The sequence below is a fragment of the Hippopotamus amphibius genome, chromosome 14 (genome assembly GCF_030028045.1).
Source record: "Hippopotamus amphibius kiboko isolate mHipAmp2 chromosome 14, mHipAmp2.hap2, whole genome shotgun sequence".
Taxonomy (NCBI): domain Eukaryota; kingdom Metazoa; phylum Chordata; class Mammalia; order Artiodactyla; family Hippopotamidae; genus Hippopotamus; species Hippopotamus amphibius.
In genome coordinates this window covers 71,027,669-71,044,278 of record NC_080199.1, presented here as the reverse complement: position 1 = coordinate 71,044,278, position 16,610 = coordinate 71,027,669, and the positions used below count along the sequence as shown (strand labels likewise).

General features: G+C 42.1%; 1 protein-coding gene across 6 annotated transcripts in view; it reads right to left on the bottom strand.

Annotated features, from left to right (window-relative positions):
• The window catches only part of STARD13 (StAR related lipid transfer domain containing 13), a 225,327-nt gene that overhangs the window by 24,879 nt on the left and 183,838 nt on the right, over window positions 1-16,610 (bottom strand). For 5 of the 6 annotated variants that reach the window (XM_057707139.1, XM_057707140.1, XM_057707138.1 and 2 more), the window contains 2 exons: window positions 12,450-12,513; window positions 235-1,634 (listed from right to left, as the gene is read on the bottom strand). In XM_057707139.1, coding sequence (XP_057563122.1) covers window positions 235-1,634; window positions 12,450-12,513 — 1,464 coding nt within the window. Of the gene's footprint in view, window positions 1-234; window positions 1,635-12,449; window positions 12,514-13,294; window positions 14,670-16,610 lie in introns of those variants that run through there. The other variant, XM_057707142.1, reaches the window with a different exon arrangement.

Sequence of the window (16,610 nt, the reverse complement as noted above, 5' to 3'; positions counted from 1 at the left end):
ACCAAGATTGAATGAAAGGGTAAACACTCTGAGGAATGTGAGTTAACATGGATTCAATCACCACAATATCTGCACAAAAGATGTACTACTGTTCAAATAATTCCCAACCACATACATCACTTAGAACAACAGTGTTAAATATTTAGAAGGTACTCTATAAATGTTTGTTAAATAAACAGACCATAATTATTATGAAATGGATTAAACATCATTTCACAAAGTCATGCCACCAACCTGTTTGGCCTGGTCAGAGAGGCCCCTACCCCAGAGTCCCTCCTTTCTCTGACGCCAGCGGCCTCTGATTCATTAAGAGACGCTCCATCTCTTTCCATATCACTGGGTGTTGTCCGACCTTCGGAGACAGAATTGCCTTCAAAATCTAAGGTGATCTGGTTAGGAGAGGGGAAGGGACAGAAGCCAGCTTCTCCGGCCAGTGCATTATGTGTCTGAAGTTCGGGTAGCATGTTTTTGGACCAATCATCCACTACCTCTTGGAGACCGTTGACATGATGCAGAATGTCATCTAAGTGAGGGAAGAGATCGTCCTTCTCCAAGTCCAAAAGATCCCCGGTGCTGGCGTACAGGTGGGAGCCAGGGACGTTGTCGTAGATGCTGACTCGACTTGCTCTCTGGCAGGACCCCACGAGCCTGGGCTCCCTGGCCCCAGGGCCCGGCTGCCGGCCCAGGGAGATGCTCCCAGTCCTCCAGTTAACCCCGTTGCTATTGTCTGCTGGCGAGAGGCTTTCGATAGAGAGCGCCTTGGGAAACGTTCCTGGTTTGTGGTCCTTGGGAATGTGCACCACCAGGTTCTCTTGGGAATGAAACGCGTGTGCATGGTTTTGGTCCCCTGCGTCCCGCAGTGCTGTCCCCGCCAGCACGTCCAGGTCTTCTAAGTACATGCCCCCGCGCTTGTGGGCCTCCTGGCACCTTCGCTCCTTCAGGCCAGGCGTGCTCACCCCGCTGCTGCTGTTTTCCGAGGGGCTGCTCTCACCGCTCCATTTGCTGGAGCCTGGAAGCCCTGTTTTGCAGGCGGCGGGGGGTGAGCTCTGGAGGTCTCCGTTTGGAATCTGGATGCACTGCATGGCCTTGAAGGACTCGGGCTCCTGCTGCAGCACCGGTCCGCTGATCACCAAGCCCCCGGTCCGCCCCGACCCCTTCTGCCTTCCCTGCGCTCCTTTCCCTCGCAGCGTTTCCATGCGTTTCAGAAATGATTTGGCTCTGGCCCGGGTGGGCTTCTCATTCTTTGGGTGCAAAGGGTGCTGGAGACCGTCTCTGGGGGACGGCGGGAGGCTGCTGCCGCCCAGCGCGGCGTCCAGCATGACCGGGCCGTCGGCGCAGGGCTGCCCGGGGCCGTCCGAGGCCTCCCGGCCGGCGCCGTGGCTGCCCGGCTGGCTGCGGCCGTCGCTCCCGCCGCTGCTTTCGCTGTGAATGGAGCAGACCTCGGGCTCGCTCAGATCGGTGAGGACGCTTTCACTGCTGGTCGTGTTTCTCATCCTAATGTCTCCCGAGGACCCGTTTCTGTCTCCTCCAGGAAACAGTGCGTGGAAGTCGCCCACGCGAGACCACCGGCGGCTGGTTCTTTGGAAAGTCCATTTGTTGCTGATGCAGAGGTCTTCCTCATCGGAGTCGTCACCCTGGAAAACATCAGGATGAGGCTCAGGTACAGGTGGCTGGGATGGAGAGGGGAATCTAGGTGAGCACACGCAGGTACCCCCACCTCCTTTTCCTGCTTCCCTCCCTTTCACGGGTGCCCTCCGCGTTTCCTGGGTCCCTCCACCTACACCCTCTTCCTTCCCAGCGGCTGGAAGAGCCCTTCCCAACCTGCCATAAAGCTCTCTTCCTTTTGGTTTTCCTTCCTTCCTCTCTAAGAAGCTTCCTTGACTGATTACAAAGAGGATGTAATTACCATCTGACTAGACAGCCTAAATATAAAACACCTGCAGCTCCCCTTTTCGCAAAGAAACGGAATCTCCTGCCATAAAAGGCACTTACCTCTTTCCTGAAACCTCTTCATGGAGCCCTGGGACCATACTGACCGTATTTCTAGCTTCCCTCTTCTGAACGTCAGAGTCACTACCTCTCAACGCCAACACTCCTTAGTCTCCCAGAATTGATTCTTAGCATATATTCCCTGTGAAAGTTAACGGCAAAATATCTCCAAATTCCTGGAAGTAGAAACTTGGGAGCCATACTAGGGACTCCGTGTGGAGGAGAGTCCAATCCAGCCTTCTTGGTTTCAGTCAGCCCTGAACTGGAGTGCCTTCGTAGGACGTGCGTGTCTGGGTGCCGAGGTCCCACCGCTCTGCCCTGTCGTACCTGCTGCACCTCACACATTTCTCTTACTTGTCTGGATGCTGCCTGAGTTTGAAGACCCTGAGAGAGGGGAGTCCAGGATTCCCTGAGGCCAGAGGTGGCTTTGTTTATCTTTGCAAATCCCTCCAGCCCCGCCCAGCACAGACCCTGATTTAGAAGTAATTTCCTGCCAGATGAATTGAACCATCTGCTCCTTCCTCCTCCTCACCACGCATAATCACCAAGACCCCACTCTGAAATGATTCTCAAATCTGCTCCCTCATTCCTGTCTTCACTTTCATTCCCCAGCACAGGCCCTTTGCACCTCTGGCTAGGTTATTACAGTAAAAACCAGGCCAGCATCTTCTCCATGTAAACAGCTTTCCACATGTAAACAGTAACCCAAGTATAAGCGCAGGATTTCCCAGTTTAGAAGCCTTCAGTTTCTCTTAGCCTCCCTAAGTCTTAGTAGGCATTTGCAGCTCTTTCAACCTGACTGCAAGGTACTTTTCTTATTTCAGCTGTTCCTCCCAATCTTCCTGCATTCTGCTCCCTGACCCACAGCTATGCCCCAACACCCAGCTCTGTTACAGGATTAAGAGCCTAAAGGGTATATTGGTCGCCCCCGTCCTTCCCTGACCCCTGACGGTTCTTGGGTACTCAGCTCATGTGTCCCTTTGAAGCCTTTCCTGAAGCCTCAAGGCAGTGACTATATTCCCCCTGTGCTCCTGCAGCATTCGGTTTAGATCTTTATCGTAGCATTTATTATAATATTAACTTAAACTCATGCCACAAGCATCCCTCTCAACTGTTACAGGTACGCTCATCAGAGCAGGGCCTGTTTCTGTGTTGTATTCATATGTACATCCTCCCCATGCCAAGCATATAGGAACTGCACTCTCTCCCTCCTTCTCTATATATATATGGTTAATTGGATCACATTTATTTTTCTTTACTTTGGAATCCGGTTCTATGACCTGGTTCCCAGTGCTAGTGGTTAGTACCAGTTAGACTTAGGTGACCGTACGCAAGACTTACGGTCTCCAAAGTGAGTTTTTATCATTTATAAAATGGGACTAAAAATAGCCCCTGCCTCATAGGTTCACTGCGGGGATTAAATGAAATACTGCATTTAGTAGTCCCTCGCTGAGGGGTATTTGTTCATTTGGTATCTTCCGGCGTTTGGTCGGTTGCTTCTGTGCTACCTGTCTGTGTAAGACAGACGGCTTACCTATCTTTCTACGTATCTTGCATCCACTTTAACTCCTCTGGACTATGAAATATATTGTTTTTAAGGAAAAATAAACAGATGCTCAGTCAATAAATGTGGTATCTTCCCTTATTTATTTCCTGAAAAATCTAGGTTCACATGGGTTGGACTAAATGACAAATTTGAACTTTCAAGTATAAGGTGAAAGAAAGTAGAAAACCATGGCACTCACAGAGAATTCCATAGCTGTGGGAACACAGTGGGAAATTAGCTTTGAGTTTTAAATAAGTTGTATAAAACTTTGGCGAAAGAGTTTAAAAAGTTGTACAAATGGAAAAAAGGCAAGAGTCTAGGATGGAGACTCAAAAATATACTTTCGTTGTAGCATTTTCTACTTCCTCTTTCCCTGTGATGGATACAATACGCCCTGACATCTGAGGGTCATTTAAATATCAGGTACTGTGATAGGGTGAAGGTTGCGTTTATTGAATTTTCATGTCTCATTGCAGGAAGCTAGTGAGGAGAAGTTGATATTAAGTAAGCATTCTGAAAAAGCCTTTTAGCAAATAGTTTCTGAGAAGGCAAAAGAAGGATATGCTTTTAAAGGAAATACAGATATTTTAAAATAGAAACTACAATATTTAGTATTGGCTCCAATGAGCTCTCTAAAGCGAGCCCAAACTTGGTTACTGATGCTAGCAAACCACATACTAGTTGGATAAGGACTTCTTTTTGTTGGTTGAGAAAAGATGCCAAGCTGGGCACTGTGGGCTGGGGATGGAAAGCCCGCCCCTGTCTGCTAGGCTCTAAGAGCTTATTATACTAGCTCCGGGCAAAAAGGGATATTTACAACCCAACCAAGGCATGTGAAAAAGTGGTAAACTCCTGGGGAAAAAGGCAAACAGTTCAGGGAAATTTTGCAGTATTTATATGGTTTGAACCAAAACAAACAAACAAAAACCAAAGAAATAAAAAATAAAAATAAAACAGAGGAAATAGAAAAAACACCCATCTCCTATAGTACCCTGTGCATGCAATTATCATAGTATGTCCAAAGGGTGCTGACGTGATTCTGTGTCTCTTTTTCCCACCAGCACAGGATTTTTGAAACTACTGATAGTGACATACAATAAGGAATATATTTTTCAATTATAAGATAAATAGGTACTAGAGATGCAATGTACAACATGATAAATATAATTAACACTGCTGTATGTTATATGTGAAAGTTGTTAAGAGAGTAAATCTTAAGAGTTCTCAGGACTTCCCTGGTGGTTAAGAATCTGCCTGCCAGTGCCTGCCAGGGTTCGATCCCTGGTCTGGGAAGATCCCACATGCCGCGGAGCAACTAAGCCCGTGCGCCACAACTATTGAGCCCTGCACGCCTAGAGCCTGTGCTCCAAAACAAGAAAAGCCACCGCAGTGAGAAGCCCGTGCACTGCAATGAAGAGTAGCCCCTGCTCGCCACAACTAGAGAAAAGCCCACATGCAGCAATGAAAACCCAAAGCAGCCAAAAATAAACAAAAATAAATATATTTATTTAAAAAAAAATTCTCATCACAAGGAAAAAGGTTTTTGTTTTTTTTTTCCTATTTCTTTAACATTGTATCTATATGGAATGATGGATATTTACTAAACTTATTGCAGGAAGCATGATGTCTGTAAGTCAGATCATGCCGCACACTTTAAATGTGTACGGTGCTATATGTCAATCTCAATAAAACTGGAAGAAGGAAAAAAGGAAGTAATCCATGTACAGCACCTAGAACAGTATATGGAACATACTAAGTGCTCAGTAAATGTTACCTGCTAATAAAAAAAGTACATTTTCCATCACAACTCAAGGCCCACATAAAAATTACACTAAAGCTAAATAAATAAATAAATAAATTCATACTATAATAATTATCTTTGTCCTCTGATATTCTATATTCTAGTTTAGTCTATTTCATCTTTTTAAAAAAAATACTGTTTTGCAACCCACCAAGTTCATTTGATAACTAACCAACAGGCCATTATTCACAGTATGAAAAACACTAGAGTTTTAGTTTTTTTATACACTCAGGACCCAACAGACAATCAGGCACGTAGCAGACTCCCCAGTAATAACTGTGAAAGTGTACTGATTATTTAAGAGATGATCAGATTTCATCTGTTTGGTTTTTTGGGTTTTTTTTGAGGCTAAAAACAGATAGTTTGTCATTATTTAGAAATGCAAAATGGAAACCTCTAGGACTCAGATGTGTTCATGAGAAAAACACACCAAACTAACTTTATTCTCCTATCTTAATGATTCAGTAAACCATGAAAATACTATCAACCTGGAGTGTCTGGATTTCAGCCAGGAACTGACAAAAGACTCTCATGATATCGTTGTGGCCAAGATGGCAAACTGCTGGAGGCTACAGAGGATTTCGTTCGTAGCAGGTTGAGTAACTCCATCAAAGAGTGTGATCAAAAGACTGAAAGCAACTGAGGGAGAGATCTCTGGGGGATGCCTTCCGGTTATGTCCATTTTAAGAATAACTTGTCAGAAGAATTCCTGTTTTTTAAATGTGAAGATGGCACAGATTATTCACTAAGTGATATTGAGCAAGCCACCCACTTTTTAAAAAAAATTATTTATTTATTTATTTAGCTGCATCAGGTCTTAGGTGTGGCACGAAGGCTTAGTTGCCCTGGGGCATGTGGGATCTTGGTTCCCTGACCAGAGATCAAACCTGCAACCCCTGCATCGGAAGGCAGATTCTTAACCACTGGATCACCAGGGAAGTCCTACGGCACCCCATTTTGAGATCCAATTTTCTCAGCTGTAAAATGGAAATAACAATATACATCTAGCATGGTTTGCCAATAGGACCAAATGAGATTATATGTGAAAATGCCAGATAAATCTTAAAGTGCAAGATAAAACTAATTATTGTTGTTAGAAAATAGTGATATTGAGATGCATAAAGATCTTAACAGAATTGAAGGATGGCCTGTTAATAAGAGGAAATTTCATGAAGTGAAATACAAAGAGTAACTTCACAAATCTATTATAGGATGTGCTGGATGGAACAGACAGACTTCATTCCTGTTAATAGCCTTGAGAGTTGTAGCAGATTTAAGCTTGAGTTAACCATGTAACGTGGCTGCCAAATTATGACCACCCACCTTAGGATACCTAACCGGAAGCATGGATCGCTATACTTGGAAGGTTGCAGCCGCACTATATTCTGCACTGGTCACATACATCAGGAACAACTGGCTGCATTTTAAGGGGCACACGGAAAGGGATTTATTTCTAGAGAAGAGTAATTAGGATGGCCAGTGATCTAGACACCGCAACCTTCTGTGAAGGATGATTGAAAGAACTAATGGTTTGGTTTAGAAAGAAGGAACTCAAGAGCAGTGTTACTCGAAATGTGGTAAAGGGGCTGACAGTCCCCAAACTTACCAGTCTTCAGTGAGATGAGTTCAGACATTGAGAGTAAGAATTAAAACCATTTGTCACCATTTGGCAAGGCTGTTCGTGATTAGTGGACTTGTGTACCGAACAGGGTTGAGATCAGCTTGGTGTTGGGCGCCGTAGGTTACAACAGGTGACATTTCAAGATTAGTTTACTATAACCCAAAGTGTATAGTTATAGGAGCCATTGTTTTACAGAAAGATAATTGTAGAAGTTGGCTAGTCATTAAAAATTGAAGATGAATTTTGAAAATATAGCATCACTTACTTCATTTTGAATGAAAAGTAAAAAAGAATAGACAAAGCTTTAAAAAAAATTACTTTGAAAACTCTTTTTTGATTCCACTCAACATATTCTGTGAGACTGGTTTCTTTATGATGACTAGTATTAAAACAAAGAAGCGTTTTATATATGCATTTTTCCCTGTGAGCAGTGTTGCTAGCAATCCAACCTAAATTAGATAACAAGCAAAAAACTCACTTTCAGGAATACTCATAGTCATAGTGTTTGATTAAAATGTGCGTACAGACTTTTTTAAAAAAATTAATTACTTTTTACTTTTGGCTGCTCCAGGTCTTAGTTGCGGCACGCAGGATCTTCGTCGTGGTGTGGGGGCTCTATGCTGTGGCTCATGGGCTTCTCTCTAGTTGTGGTGCGAGGGCTTAGTGGCCCTCAGCACATGGGATCTTAGTTCCCCCACCAGGGACTGAACTCATGTCCCCTGCATTGCAGAATGGATTCTTTACCACTGGACCACCAGGGAAGTCCCGTGTATAGACATTGAATACAGGGAATTTCAAAGTAAAGTTTTTGTTTAATTCTGACAGCTGAACAACAAAAAAGTTATAAGTACAATCGTGATTCTTCATATTAATTGCCTAAGTGTACACTTTTAATAAAAATATGAACAATTTTTATAATTCTTTTCTATTTCCTGTTATATTTGTTCCAATTATATTTATTAGAATGAAATTTTGTATCTGTAAAGTCTAACAAAACATTTAGGCTTGTATTTGCTATAACCTTTTATCACTTCATATTTCTAATAATTCCTTTGCACCAAATTTTATAAACCTATCTTGGTCAGTGGCAGACTGGAAATTAAAAAAAAAACAATCAGTCACCATAGACAGTTTAAGGAACTTTGTTCTAGATTGAGAAGAGGTCAGAAAATTTTCTGTAAAGGGTCAGAGAATCAATATTTTAGACTTACAGGTCATCCAGGCTGTTACAACTACTCAACTCTGCCTTTGCAGACAAAAGAATGGGTGTGGCTTTGTCCAATACAACTTTCTTTACAAAAGTAGGAGCAGTAGTTTGCCGACCCCCGATCTAGAGAAAGGGAAATCCGTATTCTGTGCTTCTCCAGAGAAAAGAGCTGGAATCAGATGGGCAAGTTTATACAGAATCAGCTTTTAGCTTATTACATGGAAGACTTCTAGTAATTAGGACAAAGTAAATTGCCTTGCAATATAATGAACTCTTCACATCTAGATGCTTACAAACAGAGGCTAAGTGAATTGTGATAGATGCTCTAAAAGTAAATCCTGTACTGGATGGGAGGTTGTAAAAGATGAGCGAAGATCTCTTCTAACTCAAAGGCCCTATGGTTCTAGGACATTCACATGGAATAGTCTTCAATTCAAGACCATAATACTCTCTGGCCAAGTGAATGATGGAATGAAATGTAACTTCTTTCCTTTGATTTGCTGTTTGGTGCTGCCAGGAGATCTGTCTTATTTGGTGGGAGATTTGAGGTTGTGAAAGGCAGTAGAGGGTGAAGGGGGAGGCAGAGATCAGGCCCCCTGACAACAGCTGCAGCTCCTTTGCAATGCCCACGGCATCCAGGCCAGGAGGTGCTGGCTGCAACGTGGCAATTATTCATGGTTTCTGTGCTGTGTTCCACCTTTGGTCATGATTTCAGAGAGCTTTATTACAACTATAACTTTAACCAGAATCTTCTTTTGAAGCTGCTCTTTTTCCCCTGGGAAATCTTAGGTAAGAGTCCTGTGTGTGTATGCGTCCCTCTTTCCTCATTTAACAGAGATCCTTATGGGAGTGTCCAGTCTCTGACTTTAGCTTTGAATAGAACCCATGTGACATAAACACTAACTGTAATTAGGGAATTTCAGACACTGCAAAAGAAAGGATTTTGTATTTTTTAAACAAAATTTGACCATCTCTTTACACTGGAAACAGGAGCCCATACAAGTCCATAGCTGTAAGAGGCGGCTAATCCACCGTTAATACAGAAATTTATACGTGTATCTTGTGTTACAGTTGACTGGAGCTGAGCGGCTGCGTCCTCCTGTTCAGAAGCAGGGATGTGCTGCTTGCTTGCAGCACTGCAGGGGGAGGAGCCGGAGGCCAGAGGCGGGCAGCTGCTGGGTCCTCAGGCTCTCGGGAATGCCGGGTTTTAGTATGTCTTCCAGTGAGGTGCCCGGCCAAGATTGAGGACACTCTTCTCTACCTGACTCTCACAGGGAAGGTAATCTCCAGTCTTTAGAGGACCGCTTTTCTCTTCTACGAAGTTGTAAGGCACTATCTTGTGGGAGAGCAGGTGCAATTTCATGTCTCCTGGTGCTTTACAAGTGGCTGGCATTTGATGTCCGGGAGCAGTGCCTGCCCAGGGAAGTATGAATGAGGATCACCATCCTCATCTATTTGTGGATTTTTCTTTTCTGTCTTGGCTCAATGCACCAAACTCTTCAGAATTAGACAAAATCAGATGAGAACCAAATTCAAAGCAGAGCAATGAGATTCATGACTCATTCACTATGAGAGATCCAGAGATAAATTTCCACAAAGACATTAAATACATCGTGGGCTTGAGTACAAGATAGCAAGAAATATCCCTCTTCTAAAACAACAATAAAAATACCTAATTGTATGTATTGCTGAGGAAACCCTTCCAGGTCTCAGGCTAAGGGCCAGAAGCTCATGATAATACATTTCTGAACATCTCTGAGAGGCCAGGAGGGGCAGTTTGTGGCCAGAATAGCTGGGTTCAGATCCTACCTCTGTCGTTTCTGTGTGGCTCTGAGCAAGTTACTCAGCTTCCCTGCCCCTCCCTCTCTGCATCTGTGACATGGGTTAGTGATGAGGAAGAGTGCTTGGCGCAGAGCGGGCACTGGGGAGCTTGTTAACCACACCACAGGACACTAAGCAAGCACACACAGCCCTTCTGAGGCCCAACGACCCTAAAGGGAGAAGAATGAGTGTGGCCCTGATGGGTAAGCCATTTGGGGATGACGTTCTGCAGAATTAAACATGTCTGGGCCTCTGCAGATTAGAGATGAGCATTATATTTCTGTTTCTTGGATTGGTTAAAATGGGGGCATACCCAGAGGAAATGCTACTGTCTTTTTTTTTTTTTTTCCCTCTTCCAAACAAACTAATTCCAAAGTTGGTTTAAGCTCCCTGTGGTCTTTGGTTCTCAAATTTCACTTTCTATTTTTGATCATTTGGTGTAGTCCTAGCCTGTATTTATTTTTGGTATTTTTTTGCAGTTAAAATAAAGGACTAGCCTATGACTTGTGTAAGGGACAGATCACAAGAACACATGCCACCACCAGGGTCTCCTGCACAGTTGCATAAACCACAGCCCCAGATCCTGGTCACGATTGACATTCACAAGTGAGTGGAGACCACCCACTGGATTTATTTACTTCAAAATTCAGGCCACGAGTCCCCAATTTACAATGTGGAAAGCAATACTTTACTCCAGTGCATGCATCTGTGGTGGCCTTCATCCAAGTAGGGGCTGTTAGGGTGTGCGCCACTATATCCAACATAAGGAATAAATTAAGAATGTCAGAATACTGACATGACCAATTTAGAGAGGAGATTTTGTGAAGGTAACATGGCCTAACAAATGTTCTTCAAGCCTATCTCACATGTGGATTTTGAAATGCTGGCGATAAGGGAAGAATCCAAGCACACCACTTGGTTGAAAACCAATTGTGTTGTTAGTTTTTGACATTTGCTTTTGTGATACACAGCAGCTAAGGATCTGCACAGGCAGCCATATAGACCAGCCACACGGGCGTGGCTGTGCTCAGTTTAATAAGAACCATGTGTTACAACCAAAACAGCATCTGACCCTCCTGCTTCAAATAGTGTGTATGCTTCTCAAGGGGTCTATTCAGCCAGACAGCTGTTGGGACGTTTATTCCCACATTTAAAATTTTTCTTTGACCTGGACAAATTGCTCATGTTTTAATATATTCTCTGGATATTGTTTTTCACCATTTTACCTCCTTAGCTTAAATCTTTGGTTCCTAGCTCAAACTCCAAATTGTTTTGAAGGTGAAGTCAACCAAAATTCATTTGCGCTTTTTTTGGGTGCTGTTTTAGAGCAGAAATTCAGGCTAAAGTTATTTTTAAAGATTAGGTTACTGAGGAGTGACTTAAAATCCACGGGCTGTAACGACGTCTCTGTGTAGACCAGAATAAAGAGCACTTTCTTTTGACTCAAAGATGTTTTCTCTGCTTCTTCAAAATATACTGAGGCTTGACTTGTTACATACTGAAGATGTGAAATGAAAAAAGTAGTTAACGATTTTAATTCTGAGTTTCCTAAAAGGATCAATTCAGTGAGAAGGAGAGGTCTTTCAGTGCGGTGGTTAGGGGGCCCCGGTTTTGGAGGTAGACACGCCTGAGGTTAAAACTCTGCTCCTCCATTGGCTAAAAGATCACGGGCAAGGGACTTAACCTGTTCAGGTTTTATTTTCCTTCTCTAGAAAACAGAGAATCTCTACCTCAATGGATTAAACGCCATAACGTAGCTAGTGGAAAACAGTAAGTGCTTGACAAAGTACAGCTTTGTTTCAGGATTGAAATCTCCAGTTTTATTCCTACAGAGGGAAGAGCTCATACAAAGTCCTAGAAGAGGGAGGGAGCATAGACACTTGTAAAACTGAAGGACATTCCCTGGGACCAAAGAAAAGTACAAGGGGCAAGAATGCAGAGATGGGGCAGGTTCTGAATCTTGTTGTTACACCACCGCCCACCCCCTCAACCATGATGAAACAAACCTGCCTGACAATGACTGCATCTTGAACTGCACTTGAAAATAAAATGCCATAGGAAAGAATGAAGCAGAAGACACTTGGCATGGTCCCATAGATTCTTTGCTGCATTCTCTTACTCTACAAATCACTGTGGAGAATTTGGGTCTCATATGGAGTGGATATTTACCACTAAACAAACTTCTGAAAGATTATCATAAACAATTAAGGCATTTTACATTTTCATGCAAACTCTCTGATAAAACCTAAAGCAAAATGAAACAGTGAAACAAACAGACGTCAGCCTAGGTATATAACAGACGTATTTATGATGTTTATGATAAGATGGGATATTTGGAGAACAAACATAGATGGTTGGGCATTTCAGAATTTTGCTTTGGTTCGTGTTGTTTTTCATCTGTGAATGTAAAGCTTCTCATGTTGATATAGCCATGGTCTCAGTAAGGTGCAGTAAGGTTACCTACCTTTTTCCTTTGGAAGTTCACATCAAGTTTCATTGAGGCACACTTGTTCAATGTATTTAATCGTCTAAAAAGAAAGAAAAATGCGATGATTACTGCCACAAATGAATCTATATCTTCTTTCCAGTTTGGTAATTCTCATTGATTGCCAGTGAAGTTGCAAGTGTAGAAACAATGGATCACGTCCCAAGAAAGGACTACACCCAGAGAAAGTACATGGTAAAAAGGCTCCCATTTGTTCTCCAGCCTCCAGACCTGAGAAGACCTTCCATGAAGCCTACCAATCCCTGTCCCTTCTCTCTCCTGGCTTCTCTTTCCATCATTCTTGGAACCCATGGGCAATAATTTTAGCCATACTTTCAACAGCCCCCCAGTTCACCTGCCACCTTGGCCGTCTAGGCAGCCTACCCTACTAATACCCAAATTTGGATCAAATCAACCATCTGTCTTCTCTCCTGCTCTTGTGCATAAATGGGAAAATAACTCACATTATAGTGCTTAATTACACATGCCATGGACTGAATTGTGTCCTCCCCAAACTCATACATTGAAGCCCTAAACCCCAATGCGATTATATTTGGAGTAAGGGAGCTCTGATCCAACAGGATTAATGTCTGTAAAGGAAGAGACACCAGAGTTCTCCCTCCCTCTCTTTCAATCCGCCATGGGAGGGCAAGGCAAGAAGGTGGCTGTCTGCAAGCCAGGAAGAGAATCCTTACCAAGAACTAAACCCTGTTGGTGCCTTGATCTTTGACTTTCCAACCTCCAGAATGTGAGAAAATAAACCTCTGTTAAGACACCCAGTCTGTGGTATTTTGTTATGGCAGCCTGTGCTGACTAATACATACATTTTGAAATTCTCCCTCAGCTGGGTTCCTCAAATTGCTACCCAGCATTTATTTCGCATTTTCCCTCTGGTCAGCTTCCATTCAGATCATGAAAAATATCCCAGACCCTCAGCAGACGACTTAGCCACCGTTGCCTGTGAGAAAATACAGCTTAAGTCGCTAATTCTTTTAACAATTCTTTCCTTCATCATATAAAAGAGATGTTCCTATTCTTTTTCAAAGCTAACCCTTTATCATCTGTTTGATTCCAACATCCACCACTTCATCTGAGACTTTGACACCTCATTTATTCCCTCTCACTTCAGAAAACTCTCAACTGTTTTTTTTCTCTCAACTCATCCCTGCCATGTACGAATTGACTAACCAATTAGTCAGCAACCTAAATAACCATAATCAAGCAAACTACTGCTTTTCCTTCAATCTTATCTTTCCATCAAGTGACTCTACTCACCATCCTGACAACCTCTTCCTTATATTTCTCACTTTGCTGAGAACAGCCTCAATTTTCATTCACTCTTCAACCCACTGCAATCTAATTTCATGAAATTCTCTTTGCAAATGCCTTTATTATTTGATTTGATTATTTAAAAAATTTTTTAGAGCTTTATTATTTTTTGGCTGCATTGGGTCTTCGTTGCTGTGTGCAGGCTTCTTCTAGTTGTGAAGAGCAGGGGCTACTCTTTGCTGTGGTATGTGGGCTTCTCACTGCCATGGCTTCTCTTGTGGAGCACGGGCTCTAGGTGTGTGGGTTTCAGTAATTGTGGCTCACGGGGTTAGTTGCTCTGCGGCATGTGGGATTTTCCTGGACCAGGGATTGAACCTGTGTCCCCTGATTGGCAGGTGGATTCTTAACCACTGCACCACCAGGGAAAAGTCCCTGGATTTTGTTTGTTTGTTTTTATTTTTAAATCATAGCATGTGGTTTAAAGAGCCAAACATTACCCCTCATGTCCTTTTCCATTTACCAGTCTTTGGAGGCAACTTTTTAATGTGTTTCTTTTGGTGTTTACTTCCAGCAACAGACATATGATGTTACTTCTTGATTTTTCAGTTTAAGTCATTATCTATTGACTTGTTCGATGAAAGATGAAGTTTTTTTTTAACTGCTCATCTCCCCCTCCCCCTCCTACACGCGCATTTACACCTTTTGCCTCTTATAAATATAGCTGTCATAATTTTGTAATTTTTTTATAAATCAATATTTAGTTTTTACTTTCTTATGACCACATACATGCTATTCACATGTATATCATGCTCTGATTACCTTTCCTTTCATTCTAAACTTTTCATTATCCCAGGAGTTAATACACATCTTGTTTCCTCAGTTTTCTGTGTACTTATCCTTACATTCAAACTCCAACACTTCCCTAATTATCTAAATATGTTAAAAAAATATCAGTCTATTAATTTAATTTCCTTGGAGACATCTTTCTCAGAGCCTTCTGACCTGTTCTAGTTGGGGTTTGCTGCTCTTTTTTTTTTTTTTTTTTCTTTTTAAATCATGGACTGATTAGATTTCTCAGAACACAGATTCTTCTTGAGTGCATTTTCCAATGTTCTGGAGCTGAGTTACAAAAGAGGCCTGGGATTCTCAATATTTGGAATATAGGTAGACCATCACTGGAGCCCTTGTTTTCAATAGAGTGTTTCATTTTCAACTGTGTCTGATGTCCCTCCGTCCAACCTCTCCAGGGCATAAACCTCCAGCCTTGTGCTGATGGTTAGGGAGAGAAGTCAGCAAGATTTAGTTTGGGGAGTGGAGCCTCTACCTACTTTAAAAGAGAATTTAAAACAACCCTCTTCTTTTTAACTCACCTTCAATCTCACTTCACATTTTTGATTTTTAGGATTTCTATAGTGAAAATTGAGTTATTTTATGACTTCCTCCACTGACCACCTAGATTTTGTTTCTTGGGCTTGTCAAGTCCTCTACCACATACTTTTGTTTTTCTGCTTTGAAAATTTTATAATTGTGATTTGTCTCTCTCTATGGACATTTGCTTTTATAAAGGAAAATCTCTCTGTAAAATAGTGGGAATTTAGAAGCAGCAAATTCAGATGTAAAACCTCCTATCTTTGACCCAGGACTTTTTTTTTTTTTTTGGTATTCTGGTTATGCATAGATCTTAAGTTTTCAGTTCAGTGAGTTTTGGCAATTGTTAACTACCCTCGAACAAGGTAAAGAACAATTCTTGACATCAGAAAGTTCTCTGTGCTCCTTTACTCTCAATTCTCCCTACCACCACTCCCAAGGACATCTTCTTTCTGATTTGTATTATTTATAGCTTGGTTTTGCCAATTCTTGGTCATCATATAAATGGGATCACACAGTATGTATTTTTGTATGTCTGGCTTTTTTCACTCACCACAACGTTTTTGATATTAATTTGTGTTGCTGAGTATAGCTGTAATCATTCCTTTTAATTGCCGAGGAGTATTCCATGGTATAAAGATACACAATGGGTTTACCAGATGCACACTGGGCTTTTTTCAGTTTTGACCAATGACTTTTTAATCACCAAATTCCATAGTTTCTTTCTAGTAAAGACCTATTTGTAGCAATGGACATTATTAGCACTCACCTTCCTCGAAACTCTTCTGGTCTTTGGCATTTAAGATGATGAGTTCTCTTATCTGTCTAAACACTATCTCCTTCCTGTCACCAAGCAATATTTGCACCTTAACTATTAACTTTTTAGAATTCAGACTGCGGTCCTCGTTCTTTTACTCTGCACAGGCATAATGAGATATCTCATCTTAAAAATAAACTAGATTCTGATGACGCCCATCTTCTTTTTCTAGCCCAGACACCTCAATTGAGCTCCAGAGCTACACACCCATCTGTGGGGTCCTTCTGGCCCCTCAAACTCACCTATCAAAACTGAACTCACTGCATTCTCTTCAAAACCTGTTTTTCCTACTTAAAGTCTTGTCTTAAGAGCATCACCACTAAGCCACCCAAACAAGAAAATGGAGTCACCTTGAGATTCTTCTTCTTCAAGATCTATTGTACATTTGACTACCAAGTCCTGTCAATTAGACCGCCATGAAATCTTGCCTCTCCTTGGTCCTACTCAGTCCCTTCTTATCTTTCACTTAGAGTCAGACAACAGCCTCTTAAATTGGTTTTCCTAATGCTTCACACTGAAACCAGTTCTATGTCTCAACTTTTTATTGTGTCACTTATTTACTTAAACGTACTTGATGACTGTCATCATTTTCAGCCATGTCCAGTTTACCCACTCATTTTGAATGAATGAATTTGACATTCATTAGTGTCAAACATGATAGGCAGTTAGGGATTAGAAACTGATCA